At 37.3% G+C, this 27,065-nt stretch overlaps 1 protein-coding gene across 1 annotated transcript in view; it reads left to right on the top strand.

The window, feature by feature from the left end:
- The window catches only part of NEBL (nebulette), a 249,860-nt gene that overhangs the window by 51,674 nt on the left and 171,121 nt on the right, over nt 1-27,065 (top strand). The window contains exon 3 of the mRNA XM_018075678.2: nt 20,006-20,090. Within this exon, the coding sequence (XP_017931167.1) occupies nt 20,006-20,090 (85 nt within the window). The remainder of the gene's footprint in view (nt 1-20,005; nt 20,091-27,065) is intronic.

Genomic DNA, 27,065 nt, shown 5'->3' with positions numbered 1-27,065 from the left:
TCTGAGCAACAAAATGATAGTTCCTGTTTACTGTGGGGGCAGAACATCACTGTATTTGCGATTGGCTTCTCACCTTTTAGAGACGATAATCCATTGTCATCCAAGTAATAGTCTAAAAGTAAAAAAAAACCACCTCCTGCCAAACAAATAAAAATACCAGTGTATTAATTTACTGTCTTTCTGTGTAGCTCCTGTCCAGTGAATGACTAGTCCATAACCATATCTGATATTCTGACTCCCACTGTGTTATTGTCTGAAGATCAGCTTGTGACAATTTTTCTTATTACAGTTTTCTCTCTTTCCTTTTCTTTTTGTGCTCAGCCAACAGTCGTGCTGACAATGACACGCTTTCTTCTAGCTACTGCTTCAGTGATGCTGTTTGTTAAAGATGATGATCGTGCCCTCCTCCGTGTTTCCTTCCCTGGAAATCTTTCTATGAGGGAGTCGTGAGGGAGTAATTTACACTGCTATGCAGTTGCTGTAGTTGTGATTTCTAGGCTAATCGATATCTCGATATCGATATCTCGAGAGATTTAAAAATTTCGCAGGCCCACAGAATGCTGAGTCATTTTCCCCAAACCACAATAAAATGTCACTTTTATTTCATATGCATACTTTTTTCCCTCACTAACTTGTTCTTTGCTGTCTTTTTTCCTTTTTCACTTCATATTTGTGACATTCTTTGTGTGTGTCTGTATTTTATTCTCTTGGTCTGACTGCCTTTGCCTCCCTAATTTTCTTCCCCACTTTTTTGTTACAGGTTTCTATGATGACGTGATGTGCTGCTGATAAAATAGCCTTTCCCTGCTTCTGGCTTTTGCAGGTTTGCTGTTGTCCACCTGCAGACATCAGGCTCTTTACTCAGAGCTGTGAGCTCTGGTTAAAAAACAGACAATTAAAAATGGTGGTGAAGCCTTTACAGAGCAGTGAACAGTCACTTTGCTTAGAGTATGTGTCACTAAAAAAGTGCAGATAGGACAGGTTTGCAATTCCACACATGATTTTATTTGAGAATCTTTTAATAAAACCCCTCTTATTTCTATGTTATCTTCTAAATGGGAAGTTCTTTAGAGCTGATTTAATGCACTTGAATTATAAAGGATGCTACATTCCTGAGGTTCAACTAAGAAGGAGTCAGTGGGGAACTCTTCAATGCATAGAAACATCTTGAGTCTGGTTTTGTTTGTTTAAATATCTTTTAGCTAAATCAAACACAAAATGTAACACTTGGACACCATATGGATTCATGATGTTTATGAGAAGAATTAGGAGGGATATGAGATTCATAAATCAGGGAGTGGCTCCCATTGATCTGTAAGTGTATTTTCTTTCTCAGTGACAGGGATAGATAGCTATGTTCAGATTTCTTGACATTTCAGGGCAGATTGTATGATAGAAAGCATAAGAGACTTTCTTGTACTTTACATTTCATTGTATGTGTTTCTAAAAGACCTCCTATCCTTTTTTCTTCTGCACAGAGATGGCAACGTGGAGTTTCTGTTCATCTAACATTGTTGACCCCTTTTTCTCTCTATTTCTGTCACTGTCAGCTAATAGCATATTGGCAGGCAAGAAAATAGTTTATGCCCTGTTCTCCAACTGCTCTCTTCTACTTCCCTCAGTTTTGAAACATTTTTGAGACCCTCCTTTTCCTTAGCCTCTCCCTCTTTTTTTTTCCTAAGATACAACCGAGTACTTAATGATATGCTAGCTTTTCCCCCATCACTATTTCCTTGCCTGCTCTCAGTTCAGATGGTTCTGCCTCTCAGTGAAAGGTTGGTTTTCTAATCTAAGTGAAATCTATCTTTTTAAAAACAGACAAAGCTCAAATTGAACTGATCTACTCAAAAGAAAGGAAATGGAGAGCACAAAGCTGCTTTAACTCAAAACCTATACCTGAGGCTAATAGGGATTAGGTCACATTTGGCAAGAGTGTGCATCTCTGAGTTGCTTCCATTAACTGGGTCCATGCTCTCAGACTCACTGGAAAAATAAACAGAAAAGTAATTGGTGGAACTTAGAGTTGCAACATTGACCAAAGACAGGAGATAATTTTGCGTTTGCTGTTCTGACTGCATATACAGGTTTTACATTTGAAAGTGGTGTTTTCTTTTAATTTCTACTGCATCACTTTTTTCTCTGTCTCAGCAGAGGTCAATAAATACAAAGTTATGAAAATTTCCTCTTAATTTTAAGAAGTCTGTGATCCACTTTCAAGGCAGAGTATAATTGAAGAAGTATTTCAATTAAATGACTAGTCGTTTCAACTGGTCACCTTTTAGTCTTTGAATTATTGCTTATTTCTAATACTTTGCCCTTGGCTGGCACCTTGGGTATGTGTCACAGAGAATAAATAAGGTGCTGTGCAAATATCCAATGTTTTAGGCTTTGGTACTATGAGTTCTTTCCTTATGCCATAATCTACAAGTGGGACTGCAGTGAAAAGTCTTAAGAAGCCTTCCCTTACTTAAGCCAAGCTCAACTGTTAGCAGGGTAGAAAGCTGTGGGAAGCTATACTACGTTCCCACTGAAGTGTTTCTCAGAGCTACTTGGAACTGTGTTGTGGTCACATACATCTGCTGACCCAGTTGTTCGCTTTCTGTTCCAGTGACAGCCCCTTCTGATTGTGTGCATCAGGACAAGCTGCTGCTTTACTGGATCACCTTTGCTTCCTTCAAAGGCAATTGAGGCTTTTGGACTGATGGGGGTCTCAGTGGAGTATTTTGTAGTAGGTGTGTGTGCATGTGTACACAGCAGCAGTGTAGAAAGGAATGTACTAAGAACAAGGATGAGGTAGGTTATTCAGTACCAGGGTAATAGTGACATGTGGGAATATTTAGTTACTGTAGCCTGGGAAAACAGAAAAAATAGCCGTTACTTGGTAGAGGACCTTGTAAATTTTTCCTGTGTGCCCTGTTTTGTGCTCAGTCCAGTTTTTTACCGGTCCATTTCTGTGCACTGACAAGATTCCTGCTGAGGACTACTGAACTGATGTATGATGCATGAGTACTCTGTAGCATATTTACTGAACTTGTTTTTCATTACACAGAATCTATTTTGTTCAACTTCACTTTACCCATGAGGTTTGGAGCACCTGCTTATACGTGTGCTTCATGTATAAATACATATCTGGATAAATTCTCACTGCTCTCCTCATGATAAAACAGCTGGGGTGTTGGCATCTCCTAACTTCTGCACCCAGTTCCTTGTGCTCAGCCTGGTTGTTGCATGTCTGCCTTTGACTTTAATGAAACTCAAGGAAAACCCCGCTGAGGGCTACTGCACCACCACAGTACATTTCCTATTCTGATACATATTTCCTTTTCCAGTGTGCTGAGGTACAGTGCTAGCAGGTGCACTGTCTTCACTTAATTCAAGAGTGAAATAAGACTCGGATTTTACCAAGGATTGAAAGTTCTGCTTGGCATGGACCACACTATCCTCCATGTCAGAGCCACCCCAGTTCAAAGATATCTGTACAGAGCCTCAGAAATGTGAATGGAAGCTATCTTAGGATCATATGATAATTCAGACTGAGGGGACCTCAGGAGGTCCTGCTCAAAGGAGAGTCAGCTGTGACCAGTCAGGTCTTAAAATATCCAACAATGGAGCCTGTGTAACTTCTTTAGGTAATGTTTTCCACTAGTGGTCTGTCCTCATGGTGAAAGAGTTTCTTCTTATATCCAGCCTGAACCCCTCTTTTTTCAAGTTATGCCCATTTTGTGTTGTGTTCCCACAAGGCACCACTGTGAAAAGCCTGGCTCCCTATACTTGATATTCCTTGCAGGATTTCTCTTTCTTTCTTTTCCAACTCCTTGCAAATGTTGGAAGGCTGCTGTTAGGTTGCTTCAAAACCATCTCTTCTCTTCTCTAGGCTGAACAAGCCCTGCTCCCTTAGCCTGTTTTCACAGGGCAAGTGCTCCAGCCAGCTGACCGTCTTGTTAGCCCTCACTGATCTCACTCTGGTTTATTGATCTTTCTGTTATAGCAAACCCAGTGCTGGATGCAGGTTTGTAGATGTGGCCTAATGAATGCTAGACCGAGGGGGATAGCTGCTTCCCTCCAATCTGCTAGCTGTGTTCCTCCTGTGTAAAGGGAAGCTGTATTGCCCACGCAGGGCATGAGCAGAGAGAGGGTTAAGGCTGTCTAACATAACAAGGGTGTTTTAAACTGCAACTTGCATTGTCATGCAAGTAGCAGGAGGCAGATGGCTGAGCCTCTCTAGTAGCTATCAGTATGTTGCCGTGGTGTGCCTCTCTCAGCCTCCAACTGTTGTCAGGCTGGTAGTGGAGTAACCTATGGTGGGACATATGCAAGGCTATCGTTGTGTGCAGCACCACGTAGTGAGAACTGCACACTGCTGGCCCTTTGTACAAAAATTATTGTGGGAAACAGAACCCTGTTGTGGCATGTCAGCATCCTTGCTCATTTCTTGCTGCCTTCCCAATACTTTCAGCCAAGAAGCAATAGGCAGAATTTTAAGGGTAGAGATTTGAGAAGAGATCAATAACAAAAGAAAGAACAAGAAGTGAAATGCACTGAGACAGGGAGTTTTGTTTCCCTGGCCAGCTGCAGTGCTGGCCATTGTAAAGATTTTGCCTTCATCCCACTACTGGTTTTACTTTGATTATGAGCATTTGCATCTGTGCTTTCCTCATTTACCTTACTTGGCAATTGTTGGCTTTGGGGAGAAAAAGGCTACATGATTTTTGTATGAGAATTCTCAGTAGCAGGAAATTTACCATTAAAGTAAGTAATAGTAGTGACAAGAAACTAACAACCATAACAAAATATTAAATGTATATGTCTTTTTCTTTCTCATTTAAACCACTAATAGAAAAATAGAAAAAATTTGAACCATATTTTCAGTTTTTACCCTGGCATCGGAAAGGTGGCAACATTTCAGAAGGTCCAGGAGTTGTCAGTAGGAGGGTAGGTACCCACAACTGTCTCTGAAAGGCATGTCATTATTATTGTAATCTCTGCCATTTTATCTCTTGTTTATAAGAGTAAATTGTGTAACTTGATAGCTTTTAAGTGCATTGTGTCGTTATGATACATGTGAAATCAAACCATGAACATTTGTATAAGCAGATGGAAACTGAGAATGAGTCATTCTTTCCTTCAAAAGGAGTTCTGGATTATTTGGGGTTTTCAAAAAATTGCAATGGACGATGACACGGGATTACACAGAAGGGAATTATTGGTTCATTCTTAACTTCAAGTTAAGAAGAAAGAGGAATTTGTCTACTATTCCCATAAAAGTATGCCAGTCAATTAGGGTAAAAAAAGAAAAACATTACCTTCCCTGTTTTTTGGAAAAGTTAGTCCCTAAAATTAAAAAAAAAGAAGAAAAAACAAAGACAAAGGAACCTTGGCAGGCTGGAGAAGTGGACTGACAGGAACTTCATGAAGCTCTGCAAAAGTAAATGTCTAATACTGACCCCAGGGAGAAACAACCCATCAGCCATCAGCCTCCTGGGCTGCACTATGAAGGGAACTGCCAGCAAGTCAAAGGAGGTGATCTTTTCTCTCTGCTCAGCACTGGTGGGACACGTCTGGAGTGGAGTATCAGGGCATAGTGGAGTGAAGTAGAGGACCACATAGATGAACCTAAGGTTGACTTTTCAGTGTGAGGGTGATTGAACACTGGCATGCGTTGCCTGGAGTGGGTCCGTCCTTGGGGATACTCAGAGGAAGACTGGGCATGGTCGCAAGCAACCTAGTCTAGTTGTCTGTGCTTTGACAGTTTTCAGAGGTCAGTTCTAGCCTCAGCTCTTCTGTGGTTCTGTGGTTTAGGAACAAAGAGGCAAGGTTTAGAAAAGCCACACAGAAGAACTCACATGGTTAAAATGTTAGAGCAGAAGTTGTTGAAGATTCTTCCTGGAGAGCAAAGGGGCGGGGAGTCCAGTGGTACAGGAACTCCAGCTCAGACTTCTTTGGTTCATCTGTACTAGCAAATTAGAGATCTGTATGAAACTCAATTGACTACATGGTTAAATTGCTAAAATGCTGACAGGCACAAAATCTTTAGCCTGTGCTAGTTACTCTCTCTCAGGCAGTTCCTAGGTATTGCTCTGTTTACAACAAAGCTAACTGCTGCTCTGTCCAGGCATGGTAACCCTGTTTTGGACAGTAGGAGAGCTCAACAGTATTATTAAGTGCTCTATGTCAGTTAACCTCACTAACAGAAAGTGTTGCAAGATGGTTTTTTAATTTACTAGCAGAGATGTAAAGTCTAGGTGCCTGGATCCATAGCTGGCAACCTGAAAAATTGTCTCTTTTGCCTCCAGCTCCTGTGGTTTTAGACTCGTGAATCAACCGGATTTTCAGGGCAGGACCTCATCAATCTTTCATAACTGATAGGGAAGCAGGAGACTAGACACTGTGTCTGAGCCAGAAACTCACAGAGATTGAGCTCCAAGTATCAACCTTATTTATTAAAAATTGAAGAACCTTAAAAGATACGAGAAGACATTAAGAGGCATATTAAAAGACTCAGGGAAAGAAAAACCAAACAAGAGCTTAAAAGACATAGAAGTATTTGCATGAGAAAGGTATATATTTTACATTCTGAGCAGCAACAATAGTTATGTTTTGTTGTTCCATTTTATTTCTGATTAAAGCAGAAATTCTGTTCTTTAAATATATTCTTTGTAATATATCCAACTTCCCATCCAAATGGAACATTTAGTCTTTTACTGATGAGCAATGCACAAGTTGTATGTTTTTAACAATTTTGACAAAATCAGATTAATTCAGTATATCCTCAATTTTTTTTTTCTCTCAAGATGCCTTTTTATTCCACAGAAATCATGTCTTGTGAAAATTGTTTTTTTGGGTACTTATTTTGGACTCCACCATAACCTTTTACGATTTAGATTTTAGTGAAACTGTGGATATTCAACAATTCTTGGTTGTGGGCAACTGTCATTCAGATATTTTACTTTTTGCTTGAATAATATTCTTAGCAAACTTGGGTTTTGGTGTGCAGAGGTTTTCCCTTTGCTTTTGTTGGCCACTGCAGTGCTCCACAGATGCCTTAACTTTCTCAAGTGAGGTCTTTTTCATCTCAGTGAAGTGACAATGCTAAACACCTTGGATATCTATGTCTCTGGGTTTTGATGAAAAGGCAAACAGAGCTCCATCAGTCAGAGGCTCATGTGTACTGGTGCAGGAGGACAACCATATGAAGGAGCATGGGCTCTTCTGCAGACTTGAGCAATGTGTTTTAAATCTGTCCTGAGTTTTGCAGTTTTAAACAAATGCTTAAGAGATGCTTTAAGCATTTGGAAATGCTCTAGTTTGCATACTGAAACTGTTTTTATTCTGTGCATTTGTTCTTGTGTTAAGACCTATTTGTAGAAGGAACTCTGCTCCTATCTGGTAGTATACTTCCATCAGAGAGTAAACATCCATATGAAGCCTCCAGGAGGAATCACAATACAAGAAAGGAAATATAATTACATATCCAAGAGACATTTGCACAGTTCAGTTTTGGCAAAAGGCTCACGGCGTGTTAAGCTTTAAAATACTACTTTTGTTTCTGAAATATTCAGAAAATGCAGTTTTTGGAACCTAAAATATTTTTTAGTGTAAATTTCTTCAGGCCTGTAGAGGAAGCCATGTGCTTTACCAGTGATTTCACGTGACTTGGCTGGTACTCAGGGGATGTTAGTCAGTGAACTGCTTCAGAGGCTTTAGGCTTCTTCCTCACTGAGTTGCAAAAAATTAGTGGAAACATACTTTTCATTTCTGTGAGCACAGCAGGGTTGTGTGCTCATTGTGTGCATATCAGTAAATCTGTAAGAAACAAAAATAATCCAATTCCCAATGGAAAGGTTAGTGATTCTGTGGAAATTCAGTTAAAGTTGCTTATAAATAATGAAATAATTTATTGATTGCTTCTTCCTTCACTTTTATAAAATAAGTATTTTATTTTTGCCCTTGTTGAAGGCTTTGTTAGTAATAATCCATGTGTAACTGTAACAAAATTTGGCAAGAACTGCATTAGCACTGTAGTGAAATAACATTTTTTTGAAAAAAAATATTTTACTGTCTGATTAATAATAATAATTTACCAGCTGAAATAAACTCCATCAGTTTAAAGGAATCTCTGTGGTCTTGCAACCTTGATTTATTGACTTCCTAAGATGATAGTTTAATGGATTTACTTTCTGTTATGCTAGCAAACAGATGGTGGTACTGATCATGCACTTACAGTACAAATAATGGTTTTTCAACCATAAGACTAGTTTTAGTTGTTCATGTGCAAGCTTCAGTTGTGACTGTATTTCCTGCAAGTCATTGTGAACTTCAATATAGCAACTACACATAGTTTGCTTTGCATTTCCTTTCATCTCTCTCTTTATCTGTTATTCAAAGACACATATTCTGTTTTATTCTGAATAGATTCAGTTGCCCTCTGAGGACTCTGGCCATGGAAGATCTAGCTGATGGGTTTGCAGGAGTTTAGTAATAGGTGTAGAAGGGGCTCAGACAGTGACATCTGACAAATCCGTGGCCTGTAGCATTTAGGAATGAGGAGGAGAGTTAGGGGATGTTTCACTTTCTTTTTTTTTTCATGGTTATGAATACCTTCCTGAGTCTTCTGTATTCCTGTGGAGTAAATGCTATTTAATGACTAAGCTCTGTGATCTGAAGCAAGAGCTTTTCATTTCATCTTACACATATCACACGTCTTTTCACAATTAGTTCTGTGACTTCCTTTCTTCTCCATCTATCCCATAATTCACCTTTTTGCATTTGATCTGGCAGTGTGATAATGTACCTGTTCTTACAGGCTGAATTTTTCTATACCTCATGGAAATAGCTCTTTCTCTGCATTTTGTTAAAATATTTGATTTATGCTTTGGGAAGGCCATTTTTGTAAATTGGCTTGGGAATAGCTTCCATTCCTCTCATATGTTATTCAACTAACATGATTTTGTTTGTGCCTATTTTATATCCTAAAGGATTGATTTCTTAGGATATCAGCAACCATTCATCAGTTGCTCTCTTCTGTCCAAGGGGGGAGATGGAAAACATTTCTTTGCCTTTTGATCTCATGTTGTTGAGAGGCAGATCAACAGCGAGGTCTTCAGGCTAAAGGAGTGAAAAGCTCAGGAGATGTTATTGAGTTCTGTTTGTTTGCAGAGGAGTTGTGGATGCCCTGTCCCTGGAGGTGTTCAAGGCTAGGTTAGATGTGGCCTTGAGCAACCTGATCTAATGGGTGTCATCCCTGCCCATGTTAGTGGAGTTGGACTAGATGGTCTTCAAGGTCCCTTCCAACCCAAGCCTTTCTATGATTTTATGATTCTATGGTTTGAATAACTTTCTCTGTGGAAACTTGTGGAAATCATCTTGGATGATATCCGGTGCAGTTGCTTCAGTCTCTGAAACAGTATTTGGATAGAATTTAAGGTCTCTGTCCAAGAAAGTGATGAGAAAGCCCGTGTTCTGTTAATTACATCAAGCTCATTCATTTGCCTAAGTCTTTAATAGAAAATACTAAGAGCTGTGACAGAAACCTTGGTACTTAATTGGAAGATACATGGAGGTATAGTTTCAAACAGGGAGAAAAGAGAGAAAGAAAAGGGGAGAGAGGACAGTCTTTGTAGCAACACTGATGGAGCATTTAATTAGCAATGGCAACTGCACCTGGGTCTAGTCAAAATAATTAACGGTCCAGGAGGCGCGGAGAGCATAATGTATGCAGAAATTCTGGAGGTGTATGCAGGATATTAGTGAAAATGTTACCTGGCTGTTGCTTTTTCATGATAAATACATAAAAAAGAGTATGTGTCTTGATCGGATTACATAGGATTTAGAATTTGGTACTTACAGACCGGATCTTCTGTGAAATATGATGTCCTGCATCACATCATGAGGGGCCTGTGAAGTGTCACATAGAACTGTATTAAATTAATTTAATAATACGTTGACTTTTGCCAAGGATTTACATTAAAAATTACAGTGTTTGCTTATACATCCTTTTACCCTTTCAGCAGAGTATTCTTCATTTGTGTGCAAAAACTGAATGTATCATTTAATAATTTTGTATAGGTAAATGTGCTGTTATATGAAACCTTATACACAATACTAGCATAAACTATCTTTTATAAAATACTTGCATGGTATAACTTTTTTCCTATTAATACTAGTTTTATAGAAATGGATACATTAAAGGAGAGACGGTTTATAAAGCTGTACTGTTAACATAGCTGCTTAAAATTTACAGTATGTGAACAAGCAACTAGTAAAATTTCCACTTGGCAAAAAAGCCTTTTTCCTCTAGCACACATGTAAATATAACTCTGTTTAATGTGCTTTTTTTACTCTTTAGAGTTGATGGTGTTGGCACAGTTTTAGAGGACAACTGCTTAACACACTGTGGTTACAGTTAAAGGGGTAGCAATATTAAGACATTGGAGATGAATTGTTTCCATCTCCCTTCTGGTCTCCTCTCCCATTTCTTCACAGTGTCCAAATTACTCTAGTTACAGTATCTGAGATCTGTTTCTATAGTTAGTTGCAGAAACAGTCCCTCTGAAGGGAGTAATATGTAGTTGGCTAAGCTCTGCAGGATGACACTTGTAGCTCCGGAGGAGGTCAGTCAGTTATGACTCAAGCTCAGTAGACTGATGACTTTGGCAGATGCCTTTTAGCTTTTAGGTGTATTAGATTTCCCACCCTCTTGATAGCCATCTAAATAGTTGTTTTTGTGAGATCAAGAAAACTGTGATGTCTTCCTAGCACTTACTTCATTTTGGTCTTATGGGTGGCTTTTTACTGTCCCCTTGGTCCTATTTGCCATGTCTTGAATGATAACTTTGAAATTCGGAAGCAATAATGAATTGTCCAATGAAGCTTGACTTTATAGCTTTGCAAAAGAAATTAAGAAAAGCATGAAGATTAAAAGCTAGTAAACTTACACAGAAGAGTTAAGAAGTAGAAAACATGGAAGCTGGGAACTAGAAGAAAATCTAGTCTATGTTCAGTTTCTCAGGTTTTGGCTTATACACTCAGTTTTAGTAGAGTGCAACAGGAAGACTCCAACTTCATTACAACTGTGATCTAGCGCTATGTGGCCTAATGGATTTTGAATGAATGACTGAGAATTTCAGTTTTTAGTAGCAAATATTCTTTTGGTCAATACCTTCTTGGAAGGAGAAGGCTTAATACAAGCAGTAAGCAGTAGATAATCACTTGTTCTTATTTCTGATGTTATTGATGTAGATTTTTAACATTAAAAATTTTAGAATTAAACTTCTTACTTCAGTGGTGTTTCTTGCATTTGAAAAACTGGCAGAGAAGAAAACATTATTAGGATAGATTCAAATTTTACTTCTCTTCTGCTTGTGGCTAGTCTTAGTATCAGAAAGCTGTACATTTAGACGTGCATTTAGATGTCGTGTTTAAATCCCCATGCTTAGTGCTTCCAATTGCCTAGGAGCTTTTCAAGCTGTCTGGTTTAGTCTTTATGCATTTATAGGATGTGGTTACTGGCAAGATTTCCTCAGCTTGACTTGCTACACATGCACAGAAAGAGTTTTTTGCTTTAAGTGTGGCAGGCTGAGGTATAATGCTGCTCTGATGTAATGATAACTTTCTATTAAAAGTACCTTACTGTGTATGAAGGATAGGAATAGGCTTAGATGTACTGTAGGAACATTAGGGAAATAATGTTGCTTAAGCTACATTACTTGTAAAGATGCAGTTTAATGTAATGTGGCATTTCTTTTGGTAAAGAAATTATTAAATACTATAGTCTATACATATTGTCTACATTCCACTGAATACAAATATATTTTATTACCTAAGGAAGACTTAGAGACATGATTTATGTATAATACCTATAATAGCTATGATCAGATATCAGATATCAGGTGATGGAATTACAGTATTGGAAAGAAGGGAAACTACAAAAGTTCCAGCTGTAAACCCATCAAGATCTGGTAGTCTTGATATGTAAGATGAGAATCCTTGGAGTTAGTCATGTACAGAAATAATAGGTTGTGATAAGCAGAGAAAGTTACAAGGGTAATTTTTTTTCCCATAAGAGTTGTTTTTTGAAAATATTCCAGAATTGGAGGGGAGGGGTGGGTGCAGGAAGAGTGTATTTTTCATATTATATGTAAGAGCAGAATTTAGAAACTGTGCATAATTCAGTGTCATACTGCTTGAGATACTGATATATTGAAGGTAGAATGATTAATAGAAAAATGTAGGGATTTTGTAAGAAAATTTGTCATTGCTATATGCATAAATTATACCCCAATGAAACACAGAACTTGAACAAACCTGCATCAAACCGTGGAGGTTTGATGAATATCTGTATGTATGTCTATATGTAATATGTCAGGACTACATTGGAGCAGGCAGATTAAGCATTTGAACCTGTGCAAAATGTATTGCTTTTATGGTCTATCTCTATGTGCTCTTGCTGACATCTTTAAAAGAGGACAGCAAGAGGTTAAAGGGGTAAAAAACATAGACCATAGGAACTATGGGTCATACTGTGTGTTTTTTCACTGCTAGATCTGCTGCTGTAAATTGGTAAGTGAAGTTAGAAACTCAGCTTCAGTCTGTGTTTTTTCCTGTACTTTTGTCTCTTGGATATTTTGAAAGAAATTATAATAATCACAGCATCTGGAACAAAATAATTTGGAAATATTGAGTCATCAACCTTTTGTTGTGCCACTGGTGATTACTTAAAAGTATTTAAAAGCAAAGTTTTCTTAAACTTCTGTGAGGTTTTCTGTATCTAGGTGATGTATAAACCTGGGTGAGCTCTGGGTGAACTCGTGATGAGCATCTTCGACAGATTTTGCTGTTGCAGTCAGATTTTTGTTTATTGCTTTGTTTTGCCCCAGTTGCCTCCACCTTTCAAGTTTCCCTGAACTTTCTGTGCATCTTTTGTGTATCCTTCTCCCTCAGTGGCTCTCACTTTTTGATCTGTTGTCAATACCAGTTAGTGTGCTGCCAATGGATTCCTGCACAGCTCTGGGCTACTCTGTAGTTTTTGGTCTGCTACTGATTAATTTTATTCCCCCAAGCACTGGAATCCCATAGCTGAGGAACAGGTAAATTATTGAAAGGGTGAGTGCCTGGCTCCACTGAAAATTCTAGCAATTCTACTTTTGACATCTGTGGTGCTTAGATTTTACTCCTTTTGATCTTTCTACTAAATCTGGATGGTACTTTGCTGAGATCTGTATTGTAGCAATTCTTATTATTATATGAAAAGTTTCTTAAATATGAACGATGTCCCTCTTCTGCTATATTTTTTCAAATCTTGAAAATGAAAATGTTTTGACCTGAATTTCTCAAGAAGCAAGACTAGCCTGTCTCCTTAACAATGTATTTTTTCTGCATATAATAAATATGACATTGCAAAAGGAAGATATAAGAAATGGGGTAAACACTAGTATCACCTAAGAGCTGGAGCATTTTTTCATTCTGAAACAGTTGTTGGGAGGAAGCAGGAAGACAGTAATCCTTGGTGGCCAAAACGTGCACAGCTGCCCCGTGTGACAGTGCCAGAGTTGGCCTGGTGGCACTCGTCCTGTCTTTGCCAACCCTGCTTGGAGCAGTTTTAAGGGGAGTTAGTTGAAATCAGAGTATCAGTATGGGAGCACTGCAAGTCTGAAAATGTATTTGGAGTAGGTTTCTTGGTCATCTTGGTATTGTAAGTACAAAGTAATTCAATTGTTACCTCTACGCCTTTTCCCTAAAACTTAACCAATACCGACCACTTGAGTAGTGTTAATGCTTTTGGATATAGGCTGTGAAAAAATTGGAAATTTACAAAATTTTATTACTTTTAAAAAATAATCTGTCTTTTTAAATTCTAACATTTGGTACTGCAGATTAGAGATCTTCTAGATCTAGACTTGTTTTCCATGGCTACCCCTTCTGCCAGTGATTATAAAATTACTGTGTAGTCCACCTCTCTGTGATTTCAGGTGTTCTTCAATGTATAACTTACATTTGCAGAGCTAACTACTCCAGTAGTTTGATACAGTAGAATTTAGGAATGGAATTTCAAATCATGAGAGTCATGAAATTTGATATTAGGTTTGGCTACCCAGTTTTTACACTATTTTATTCAAATTGTAAACATTTTCTGCTTTGCTGCTTTTCAGTAAATGGCTTAGTTTTTTTCAGCCTTTGGCAGAGAATAGTAAGGCACTAACTTGTGTCTTGGGACCAGATAGACAATATTTAATGTGGTCCCTAACCTTAGCTTTTGAAGGGAGCCCCAGATATGGGTCTCTGTAGTCGTGTATCAAGTGCAAGTCTAGTAACACAATGATGTGCAATGTGTGTCTGGTTTTATGTGATATGTGGCCTTTTACTCGCTCCAGGAACAAGTATGTTGTGGCTTACCCCAACAAGCAAGTGGAATATCCTTACTTGTAACATTTTTTTTCGTGGATCTTACTGCTTACCAAATCTCCTCCAAATCAATACAAACCCATCTCTCTAGGGGATTTTTCTCATAAATGGGAACTTGTATTTAGCTAGCACACGGGAGGAACTTTGACTTTAAATAAGAAGTACAGATACACAAATTAAATATCTGAAAAAGTGAGTTCCTTGAAAAATAGAAGATGGAAAAATATCTTCTGAAGCAAACTAATTGCAGCCAGAGTACCTTTCTTCATGCAGTGGGGTAGGTTCCAGTAGCCAAAGGGAATGTCATTTTCTGAGTAATTTCTGGAGAATTGTGATATATTTCTTGTCCGCTTCATTGCCCAAGTGCTGCCATACCAAAGCTGTATTATCCACTAGTTACATTGTTCCTCCTACAAAAGCCTTTATAATCGCATGCAAATAAGTGGTCTTGCACAGAAAGCTCAAAACAAAAGAGAAAACCCAGAGAAATCCCTCCTGGAGCTTCAGAGCAGTAAGTGTAAGTGAGCACGAATTTCAAATCAAATAGTCAGCTGTGGGCAAGATTTCCCTCCTGCTGCTTCTTTCTCTGCTGTTGTGCATCTTACATGTCTTTCTGTGAATGGCACAGTTTTAAGGTAAGGAGATGAAAGTAGCCCTGTTCCTCTTCAAACTGCTGGTTTAAACACTCCTGAGATGAGCACAACTTAATATCTTGTCACCTTTATCCTGAATAAATTATTTTATCTGGTGTCTCATATATGAGACTTAATTGGAGATCTCCTGTGTTTCTTCTCTGCGTTTTTGTGCTGTTTATTGACGTGGGCTCAGATAACATTGAGCAGATTGGGCCCTTGCAGGTCCAAGATTGAACTTCCCTACCTGTCCTTCAGTTGTTGTGAGCTTGGGTGGCATCCAAGCTGCGACATCATTATTTACTATTTAATTTCAATTTGCAGTTTTTGCTTACACTGTACTGAAGTGCTCGTTTAAAAAGCTTTACTAGCTTTTAGAGGTTTTTGTAATTCTTGTAAGATTTTATTATGTTGTTTTTCAGGTTTATTTTGTTCCACTCTGTATTACTGCAACTGAAAATAAGTGATTTTTTCCTTTTTCTTTTAATCTCTTTATCTTTTACAGTTTGCTTTAATTAGACAAACAGTTATAGACAATATTTAGGAGAGGACAAATATAGCCTAAGGTGATGACCAATGATGGTGATTGTTATTATGAAAATATGTGATGGAGCTGACCCTCTGCTTGGGAGAATAATTTTGATTTGTGTATTTTGTGTCCATTCTCTGGTTAAAAGGTATCACAAATTTAATGTTGCAGGCAAATACTGAATAGCTATTCTAGAGGAGTGATAGCCCAATAGAAATCCAGTAAATCTGACAAAAGGTATAATTCTCTAGCTGTGGACAGTAACAGGTAATGTTACAGTCAGAAAATACACACACACACACACACACACACACACACAAATCTCTTAGTCATCTTGTAAATGTTAGTTAAGTCTGCATGAGGTATGAGCAAGTTAATTTCAGTAGATGCTTGAATTTATCTCAATCTTTGAATATGACCTTTTCCAAAAGAAAGAAAGCTGAATCTTCATTCCATTCTCTCAGGACATGAGGTGTTTTTTTGTTTGTTTGATTTTGGTTTTTTTCCCCTTTTGTTGGTTTGAGAGCATGGAAAAGCTGATGAAAACTGTACAGCTAAACAAGTATTTGGGAAAATTTCTATGTTTAGTCCTTGGAAAAGCTAGGAAGCTTTCAGGTACTTTCTTGAATTCTTGGAGATTTTACTAATACTCTTTCCAAATATCAAAAGTGAAGGAGTTTGCTCATAAGGAGCTGGAGACTGAGTTGTGGTTTGATTTATTAATCAAGCTGTGCAGCTGAAGCAAGTAATACAGTAACCCACAGCAGAGACACCATACTGTGTATCCTGATTTGTTCTGGACCTTTTTGTATAGATCTTTATACAGGATTAATCCTAATAGCATTAGTGTGGTAAGACATATTGCTAAGTAGACTTAGACAACTAACAAAGACTTAAAACAAACAAAAAAATCCTTTGGACATTGCTATTAAATAGCTGACATGAGATCAATCTCTTTAACCAATTCCTGGCTCTTTCTCAGACATCCTCTTGGACAAAAGGGAAACTGAGCAACGGATTACCAGGGACCACTGTCAGCCTTTTGAATTAAAGGCTGTTGCCATCCAGTTACTCATCCTTATTCAGAACATGTTGACAAAACATGGTATAGCCCTAAAATGTTAGTTAAAAAAACAGATTTGTGAATTTTAATACTTGTGTTTCAGCCTTCTATTTCAGTCAAAAGTATCCAATGGTACAATTATCTTAGTTTTTACATAATTTAGTATCTTAAATACTGATAATTATCCGGAAGACATCCTATCAGTAAGCTTAAAACAAATGTGGAAAGCTGAAGATAGGATTTAAATTTAACACTAGTCTTTTTAATGCATTTGAGGTAAGAATTTCCATAAATTAAAAGGGATGTATCTAAACCCATGTCTTTCTGGTTTGATGTACCATGTGAGTGGTTTCATAAATCAACTGCAGTTAAAATGACAACCCATAGTAGAATGCACTGCTAATTTAATTTTGTTTAATGAGTCTTATTTTAATCACTGTAATACATTTTGGTAACTGGTTTATATGATCAGTTTAAAGGCTGATTTAAATTTCAACAGTTTTGTTCACTTGTCATGTGTATTGTTTACTTCCATTGTCAAGTATAAATACTTTTAATTGATAAAATCAGTTTACATAGTATTTTCAAGCATACTAAAGCAGTGCTTATTCAAGACTAAGTATACGTTTTTTACTTGAAGTATGGAGCTAATGCTTCTAAAATAAATAACGAACTCAGATACATTGGTTCTGAAGTGGTTTGCTTGGACTGTTGAAATACCTGTGGGCTTCTGAATACTAATTGTGCAAGAAAGCATTTCTTTTGCAAACGATCAGAAGGGAGAGGTGGTCTGTGATAGCGACAAAGTGCATGTCCCTGTGCTTCAGAATAGAGAGGTTTAATTTAGGAGCCTGGGTTTGTAGTTCTCTGCTGCTGTTGCTAACAGTGTCCCTGGGGTCTGTGGCTGAGACACTTGCCTCAGCCATGTCCACTCATTTCACAAGGGGACCAGGCCAAAAAACCAATCTGAACTGGCTCACACTCTGTGTTCTCAGTGTTAAAAAGCATGAACACAGGTGATTGCTGTGATTTTGGTACCAGGGTCATGATGTGTAATCATGGTGTAAAGCAGTGCTATGAATGTTTACAGAAATGCTTTCAGCATTCAACATGTGCATAATGTAATTTTTAACTGCACGTGTGACAAATGCAGTTTTTAGGGATATGGATTCTGTCATCTACAGGAGTTATCTGTGGATATCTCATGCCTACTATGTGGAAGTCTGCAATGCTTTAAGGTGTGAATTATGCACCATTGCTACAATCTTCCTTGGATAGCAGCAATGCCTAGCTGTGAGGTGGCTTGTTGCCTTCCCCATCTGTCCATTGCTACTTTCCAAAAAGGGCTTATGACCATCCTTGTGGCCAGTCTGGCATTTGTTTTTTGCCTCTATGCAGAAGAAGGAAGGGTGAGATAGTTAGAAGATAGTGAAATAAAGAAATAAAGAAAAAACCGAGAAACTCTTCTGGAAATATTTCCTTGCCCCAAGGTAGACTTGGCTGTAACTCCAAAAGAATAGGCTGGAGGGTGTCATGCCTAGAAATTTTGTTTTCTAGTTTTCAGTGACATGAGCTCTCTGAGACAAGTGGCTGACATAATAGATGGGAAGGTATCTCACCATAAACTCAAGGGTGGCGGTATTTGTCCATCTGTTAGTATCCAACCTGGAATGATTCTTACACTTCTGTGAGGAAATCTTTCTTCCATAAAAGTGGTTTTTTTTTGCTCTTTCTGTGCAGTTATTTTTCCTTGGGAGCCTGAAATCCCTAGGTTGTCCTGTATTTCTCCTCTCTTTTCCCTGTGCAATGACACCATAAATGAGGGGATGTTCCACAGCCTCTTGGTGCATGAGTCTACTCTTTTGTGCTATCATGTGGAAGTCTGGCAATGCAAATTGTCATCTGATGGGGGCGATCAGACCTAGAGCAGTCTACTGCATGAAGTCCAGACAACATTTTTCATCAAGTATTGCTTTTGCATTTCTGAGAAGGAAACATTCATCTTTTGGCTAAAAACTGAAATCCTCCTTAATTTTTCATGAATGCTTTATTTTTTTCTGATAAACAGTTTTTTACTGAAACCATGCACTTCATGGAAATTGAACTTATAAGCAGAAAACTTTCTAACAAAATACAATTCTGAATGAAAATATGTATCATCTTTGCACAGAGCAGAAATTTTATGATGAAGCTGTAGCAACTGAACTAATTACTGAAAGAACACATTAGAGTTTGAACATGGAAATGTTTAATGCTTCATATCCTCAATCTTCAGACACTTACTGCTTACCCCTTCTGTAGCAATTGTGCTGCAAATGTTACTGTGTCTGAAATGCTATGCCCGATGTCTTATACTCTGAAATGTTGAAGGCACAAATGTGGTAGCTGGCAGACATGGGAAGCTGTGAATGGTAACTGAAGACATGAGTGCCTCACATGGTTGTAAGGTGAACATTTTGGTTTCACACAGAAAATGATGGAAAGTAATTAGTCAGAATCAGTTTTCTTATGGTCTTTCTGTATCATACAAATATATCTGTTTTGTTTTGTTATTTCCTTCTTTTTGTGGTCTTTAATTGAACTTCTTGTTTGACAGTAAAGTTGTAGGATAAATCCATGAAAATTAATAAATAGTGGTTCCGTAAATGAGTAAGGTTTGATTGCTACAGTTCACAGAATCACAGAATGACTGAGATTGGAAGATCACTCAACGTCATCTAGTCCAACCTCCCTGCTCAAGCAAGGGTCCCCTAGAGCACATTACCATAAAATACCAAAGTAAATAATTGGAATATATTGTAAAGGTGTAAAATTTCAAATGGAAATAGAGATACCTGAAAGATTGCAGTTCTGAGACACCACAGCCTTTGGTACTGGATATTACAGTACTGTATTGACCTATTTACCATTAAAGCAATTGACTTTTCTCTTTCTGGGAAGTGCCTGTCTTGATCCTTCTGGTTTCTGCACTAATGGTTTTAAGACACTGTGGTACTATGGCTGTACTCTCTTATGTCACTTTGGTTTCTGTAAAACAATTCAATTTTAATGGCTTTTAGTTTAGTCTTTGTTCAGCACTATACGAAGACAATGCAGTTAAACACAGTTTTGTTCACTCTATTGAAAACAAATTTTGTATGATTGGTCTTTGAAGTCAGTGGGTGGGATGAATGGGTGGGACAGACTCATTACAGGAACTCGTTCTTGTTGTTTCTGCAAAGCATGTCTGACACAATATTTCTAGAGTAAATACTTCTACTTCATAGCAAACAATGAAAGAATTCTGCAGCATTCTGTGGGACAAAGTGCTGGGATGCATTTGACTTTCTAGCATGGGCAAATATTTACCATTTGGCTTTGTGCTTCTTCTTCTTCTTCTAGACATTACCCAAAGCAGTCCTTCACTACAGTGGCTGATACACCAGAAAATCTTCGCCTGAAGCAACAAAGTGAATTGCAAAGTCAGGTAAATCAAATATTTCTTTTGTCTTGTTAATATTAGACTGTCAGTCCACTTCTCTGTAGTTTTTCAAAGTAGTATTAGTATTTCTTTGTGCGTACATAGCAGCACTCCAGAGTAATTTTAGAAAAAATTTGTACATTGGTATAACACTGCAAAACTCAAGATTTTATTTCTGATCTCACTTATACTAGTTACTGTGCTACTATGTCTATTGATATCACTGAAATCCTTCATTTTCAGTATCTAAATAACTTTTAATGTTTGACATGTTATAGCTCAACCCAAAAAGGGTTCATTTGCCTTAGACAAACCATTGTTGTTAGGCTGCATTAAACTTAATCATAAAATAGCTGTGTGATTAACAAACAATGAATTTGTCATTAGCAAACATTTAGAAGCCTTTAATATTTGTCAACACTGAACTGACTGACTGATTATTTTATGGATGTGTTATATCTCTCATATCTATGAGTATTCTGTGATTCTATGTGATTCTGTGATATGGGAGGCAATCTGTAATCCAGTTGTGATAAATACATCATCAATCAAAAGTTATGTAAGTTACTAAGAAATATATTTAAATTAAAATGTAAAAAGAAAAGGGGGAAAAAAGAGAAGAAAATAGCAACGAAGACTTAGGTGACCCAAATACAATGTTTGCTAACTACCATAATATGAAGTTCTGGTTGATATTAATTCATTAATATCTGAAAATCCCTCATCTCCTCCACTCTCCAATATCACTTTTATATTGTTTCATTTTATGCAGTGCTGGAAGTTGGCCTGGCTGTGTAAGGCAACTGATAACATTTGATTGCATTTTATTTTATGAAAGTTATGGTGTTTTTTATCTATTGTGTTTTAGTTGCAGTCTCTTATTATACATTGATAGCTATCATTGTCAATGCCATAAAAACCTGTAGCAGAAAACAGACAGTAGACAACAAGAGCTTTCTTGTTTGGGAACCTCTTTGGAGGTTAATGGGTAAAATCAAAGGAGTGTTAAAGAGAAATGGTAATCAGCATGATATACATTAAAAAAAATTCTTTACCTTTTGCCATTCCAGTTATTGAATATAAAACTTAGAGAAAATCTTTCATGCTGAAATTCTGCCACCTAGAAAGAGGACAGTTCAGGGACTGTACATCTCTTGACTTCGGTTGATTTTAGAGTGGAGTTTGCTTCATTTTCTTGTAGTTCAGTTGTTCTGTGTACCAGAGTTATCATTCTGCCACGAGGTTAAGAACTTCTAAACTGTCCCACTATTTTTTAGTGGTTTCACAGAAAATGTTAGGGTTTAGGGGAAAAATAATATAATAATAATAATAATAAAATTTTACTCTTCTTTCCAGAGGATATAGGAGAAATGGCTTTCCCTAACCTATCTAAAACATGCTTCCATGGCACTTTGGAAGCATAAGGAAACTTGTTCTGGTATTGTTCTCTATTCGTAAACTGAAAACTTGTATTCTAGGACTGGCTAAGCAGTACGAACAAGAAACTTGGAGTTAGCTTATGAATAAACTTGCTGCAACTGTTCACAATGCACTGGCATAAAATTTGAGATAAGGATCTACTCAAAACTTGGAAATGGACAGAAACCCTTAATTTGTACAATGTGTCTTTTTCAGTATTAGTAGTCAGCAAAAGATTTGCAGATCCAAATATAATTCTAAATTATAAGGGTAAAAATTGCCTACTTGGAAGAAAGGCCATGATGTTTTTCATCATCATTTGCTTCCTTGTGGTTGATTCACATCTAGACTGTGTTAAGTAGCCTAACCTGTAAATTATTTCAAGACTGAAATAAAGATTCCAGAAACTTTTCCTAATCCAATTTAAATCTTGTCATAAAATAGAACTGTAAATTCTGAATAGTTTCTGTAATACTTTGAAGAGTGTAAGGACAGAGAAATTGCAGTCCCGAATCAGTCCTATTGACGATCTGGTCCATTGTCCTATCTTTTCAGGGAAAGTTGGAAGCCTCCCAGCTGAAACAAATACATGGGATATAATTTGGTGTTGTTCAGGTTTCAGTGCTGTGCAATAGAAAAGAGTGTGTGCATGGTTCAAGAAAAACCTTTCACATGAAACCAAACTTGGCTGGATAGAGTCACATTATTACTACCTTTCAGTCTTCATCAGAGCTGCTTGAGCCTCCTGCCAATGCAGTTGACAATTTGGGATTGAGCAAATTCTGTGTTAGGTAATATAAAAAATTATGTTAACTTCTGAATAAGGATAAATGCTTTTCTACAGTAATAGCTGCTTCCTAGTTTCTAAGTAAACATCTTTAATGCTTTTAGTTCTGAAGAGGCACAACCCTGTGTTTAACTGCAGGACTCCCAAGTGTTTTTTCAAAATCTGTAGCTTTAGAACTATTGTTTGTTTTGCTCAACAAAGCAGTAGGAATTGGCAAAGGAAACACCATTAAATATTTTATGAGTATATGTGTTGTTTTTATTTTCATTTAAACAGCAATTGACAGCATTTTAAGTTGCAGTGCTGGGTCCTCTGTCAGGAATCCATTAAGGTCAGCATCAGGGTTTCATATTGACCAGGGTGTCATATTGACATAACATGACAAGAGCAAAACAAACAAAACCAAAATATTGTTTTCTTGATGAGTCAATAGAAAGTGCATAGCTTTATAAAACACTTGAAAAATTATGTTGTTAAGAAGTCAAAGGACAATATTTAAAAGCTTTCCAGAGAGTGACCTTCTTCTGTATTATATTATTTCAGAGCTTTTCCCCACTTTAGCTTTTTGCTTCCATGTTCTTTCATTCAACTCTTTAGTTGGAAGGAGATACAAATGCATTTTGGGAGAGGATCTAAGTTTGATTTCCATTATGGAGAACTCCTCATACCAGTGTGTCTCCTGACAGAAGAAAGATGAGTTTTAAGGTCTTCCATCATCTAAATAGACAGAGATCCAGTGTCTCAAACAAGATTTTTCTTTATACCTCTCTGATGAAAGGTCCCTGTCTCTGTGGGGTATTAGTTCATTCTCTTACTCCATTAGCATAGAATGGATACTTTCTATATGCACTTGCCTCTCCTAGATGAACTCAAATACAGAAGTTAGTGATATGCTCATCTCAGCTATGTTTACTTGGGAATTTCCTTCATGTACCTTAGCTACTGATCTCTCTAACTTTAAAACAGTGTAAATTGCTCCATGGCCTTTAGTTTTCATCTGTGGCAATGCTGTGTACATCAAAAGCAACAACTCCAGTTGAACTTGCAGAAAGAAACAGAGACGTTCTGCAGCAGTTCTTGGCAGGAAGAATATTGAAGTGTCAGATCAAAGGGAGGGTTGATGTTTAAGGTGTGTTCTTGTACTCCAGCACTTTTTGAGGAAATGTACTTTCTGTTAAGTCTTGGGAACTTAATACAAAATGATGAGTATTGTCCTTCTACCTTCTTGTCCTAGTCTCTGGTGACACACCCTGAGGCTGCTGTCCTTGGAAACTATTAGTGCTTCTTTTCATATGGGAGAAAATAATTTTCTTGTACTTTCCTTACAGAAACTTGGCTAACTGAAAATGTATATGGGATGTTTTTCTGAAGGAAGAAACATCCTTGCATTTTTTCTTGTTAGACAGAGTTAATAAAATGTTGATTTTTAAGAAGTACCATAATTTCTTAGGAGACATACCCAACTGAATCAGGATAGTATCCTAATAATCTTATATTTTAAGAGTCCTTACTTTCTCAGGAAATGCTTGTGTTTGTATCTTTATCTGCCAACTTTTGCAAGGATAATCATGGTATTGAGCATTTGGAAGAGAGTAAACCTCAGTAAAGGGAAAAAAATCCTTATGATCAGATGTTTGCATCTAGGATGGCCATACTCCTCTTTGTTCAGGTTGAAGAACAGACTGATTCTGCTTAGCACTTCCCTGTGAAAGTGCAAGAGATGATGAGTGTAAACTGAAATACAGAACATCACGTTTATACCTAGGGAAAAAGATTTCCAGTGTGAAGATGACTGAATAGTGGCAGAGGTTGCCCAGAGAGATTGTGGAGTGACCATTCTTGGAGATTTTCAGAAGAGGACTGGGCACAGTCCTGAGCAATCTGCTGTGGTTGACTGTGTTTTGAGTAGGCCGATGCATGGGACGATCTCCAGAGTTCCCTTGCAACTTCATCTGTTTTCAGATTCAGTGCCTGGTCTCTGTCCTGTCCTTTCTCAGGTTCCTCTTGACCATTTCTCTCATCTTCTTTCCTTCTTTTCTTTGCTTCTCTGTTCCAAAAATATGTGTTAGCAAACTTCCAGTCAGATTCTTCTTATTAGCTGTTTTTCTTGATTTGGTAAAGAAACCTTTTTGTTTTATATGCACTTCTTTTGTGAAGTCTTTGGAATTAACTGCCACAGTGAATGCTCTAGGGGAACAGGATACCGGATGGATTACTAAAGCAAACATTTGATGGATTTCATGGGGTACCCTGAGTGAGCTCGTTGGAGAAGTCATGGAGAAAACAGTCCTTGGATCTAGAGACAGAGATAAAAAATACCCTCTTTCAGCTGAGAGAAGGAGAAAGAAATATGAGATAGCAAGCAGAGAGACCTTGTTATAGCTTTATGGGTGATTTTGTAAGATTTTGTAAGAAGACTCTGGACCGCAATTTAAAGATGGGACTTTTCCAGGTAGCCACGAGGCACTGATTATTTATATACTCCTCTCTCCAGTTCTGAGGGTCTGAACCCAATCCACTGTACGTGTCTGAAGAGAGGGGTGAGAGAACAAGAAGAATGCAGGCTTCTGAGGCATCTTCTTGCTATTACTTTTGAGTGACAAGTCCTGGAATAGTTGATTAGGTTTGTGCATTAAAATAAACCCAGACCGCCTGCAGAAAGCTCTGCCCTGCTTCCCTGCAAGCCCCTTCACAGTAGCATTTTGTAAATCATGCTCACCTACTAAATGTGATTTTTTTTTTCAACTCCTTGTTTGTTCCTTCTTCCCCTCTGAAGACTATTTAAATGTGCTTTATCTGCATGAGTCAAAGGCATAAAAATCATTCTTGATGTGAATAATACAAAGCTTGGGAGGACTGGAGGACTGCATGAGGCAGAATGAATTTCAGTCTTCTGGGGAAAAGATTGTCACCTCTTCTGATTTTTATCTTGCTGAGTATGTGAGGGATTCTTTCTACATCCTATTTGCACTGGACTGGCTCCTGTTACTGTGGTGCCATATATCTACACTGTTTCTGGTTGTGTGGTTTTGTTGGTTTTTTTTTTTTTTTTTTTCAATCTGCATTTACTTAGACTGTAAGGTTCAGGAGGTTCAGGATGTGACATAGTGCTTTTTCTCCTTTCCTATCTGCTACTCTTTGCTGTCATAGATGCTGAACCAGCATGTGGAGATAAACATGTTGTAACCCTGTGGTCAGGAGACACCAGAACATGAAGCAAAGACAGCAAACAGTGTGTAGTACTGTAATAGTAGGTAAACAGATTGTGCAGCAGAGAGAGAGTTTCTCTGTGGAATACATTTTTGTGTTACTGACACATTTCTGGCACTCTAAAATTCTTTGATTTCACCAGTGGAAATACAAATCTTCTACTGGGATATAAGATATAATTATGATTATGGGCTACTTTTTGAAATAGAAGAGCACTTTGCTTTAGCTTTAAGTTTTTATGACTAAGTGTTAAATCTGATTCCTGGTACTGGCTGCATATCCTAATTTTTTTTATTTTATTTTTTTTTCAATCTAATATCATTGATCTGATTAATTAAACAGAATTTTAAACTAACTTCTAATGGTAATGTATGGGTCAGTGTAGGAAATACCTTTTATAAAGGGTTTGGGATAGTAGTTTTTTTTTTTTGTTTATAAAAAGGACCATTTTTCTTATGATGTCGACCGTGTTTTCCCCTGTTTTATTTTTGCATCACTTCATACCTTGATAATCAGTAAGTTAAACTGTGTACATAAAAGCAGTACTTTCTTTTTCTTTTTTTCTGAACCTATGTTATTATGCATATCTGCATTTATGCCTAAGGAAAAAATTACAGGTTTCAGTGCCTGAGCAAAACAACTGCTTCAGACTATTCTCTTTGTACTGTTTCTTCATTTATATGAAAAATAATCTGCAATGATGATGATGAAAGGAGCACATTTGAAAGAAACATTCAGAAGAAACTTAAGACATACTTTCAGATGAGCATCTATGGAAAATAATAACCTATCTAACTTCAGCTTTTCACTGTTGGTTTGATGACACAAAAGTGCCAGCAATTTTTTTCTTGACATTAGTGCTTGTCCTGTTGTTAATATGCATAGAAATATGAAAACCTGATGTAATTTGATAGGGGAAAACCAGAACAGAACTACATTTAAGGACGCACAATAATATCTGCCAAGTTTTAGAAGCAAGCAGCTCAAGCAGTTCCTGCTGGGTAAAAAAATAGGAAGACTATGAAAATCACCTCTTCCAGTGCCAAGACTGAGAAGTAAGATGCAAAATAAATTAATATAATAATATTAATTTTTTCTAGGATATGTTGATGAGGAAAAAAAATAGTATGTTTTCTTTCACATGTCTATTTCAAATGCACATAATGTTTAACTGTAAAAAGTGAAGGGATAATACATTTGCATGAAGTATAGATAATTTTTGTGGTAGGATAAGGGCAGAGTGGTTGTGATTATCAAACAGAATACTTACAGAGCAAACCCATTTTTATAGACTTTCTTAAGACATTGAATCAATATGCAGCAAGTAGGACATCCTTAACAGAAAAATCTTAGAATCAATAAAATGAAAAGTGATTCAGACTACTTTAACTTGTTCAGTCAGAAGTCACAGCAAGGAGACAAAAAGAGAGCCACAGAATTCATAGCTGTTATTTGTAAGTTGAGTTGTGGAATTCTTAACTGCACAAGCACTATTATTGAAATATCTATAACTTTTTAGATGAACAATTAATAAAAATAATAACTTAAAAATCGAGATATTATCA

This window comes from Manacus vitellinus, unplaced genomic scaffold (assembly GCF_001715985.3).
Source record: "Manacus vitellinus isolate BGI_N305 unplaced genomic scaffold, ASM171598v3 scaffold_3_pilon, whole genome shotgun sequence".
In the NCBI taxonomy this organism is placed as follows: Eukaryota; Metazoa; Chordata; class Aves; order Passeriformes; family Pipridae; genus Manacus; species Manacus vitellinus.
The sequence above is the reverse complement of the archived record's forward strand: the minus strand, read 5'-3'. Positions and strand labels throughout refer to the sequence as shown.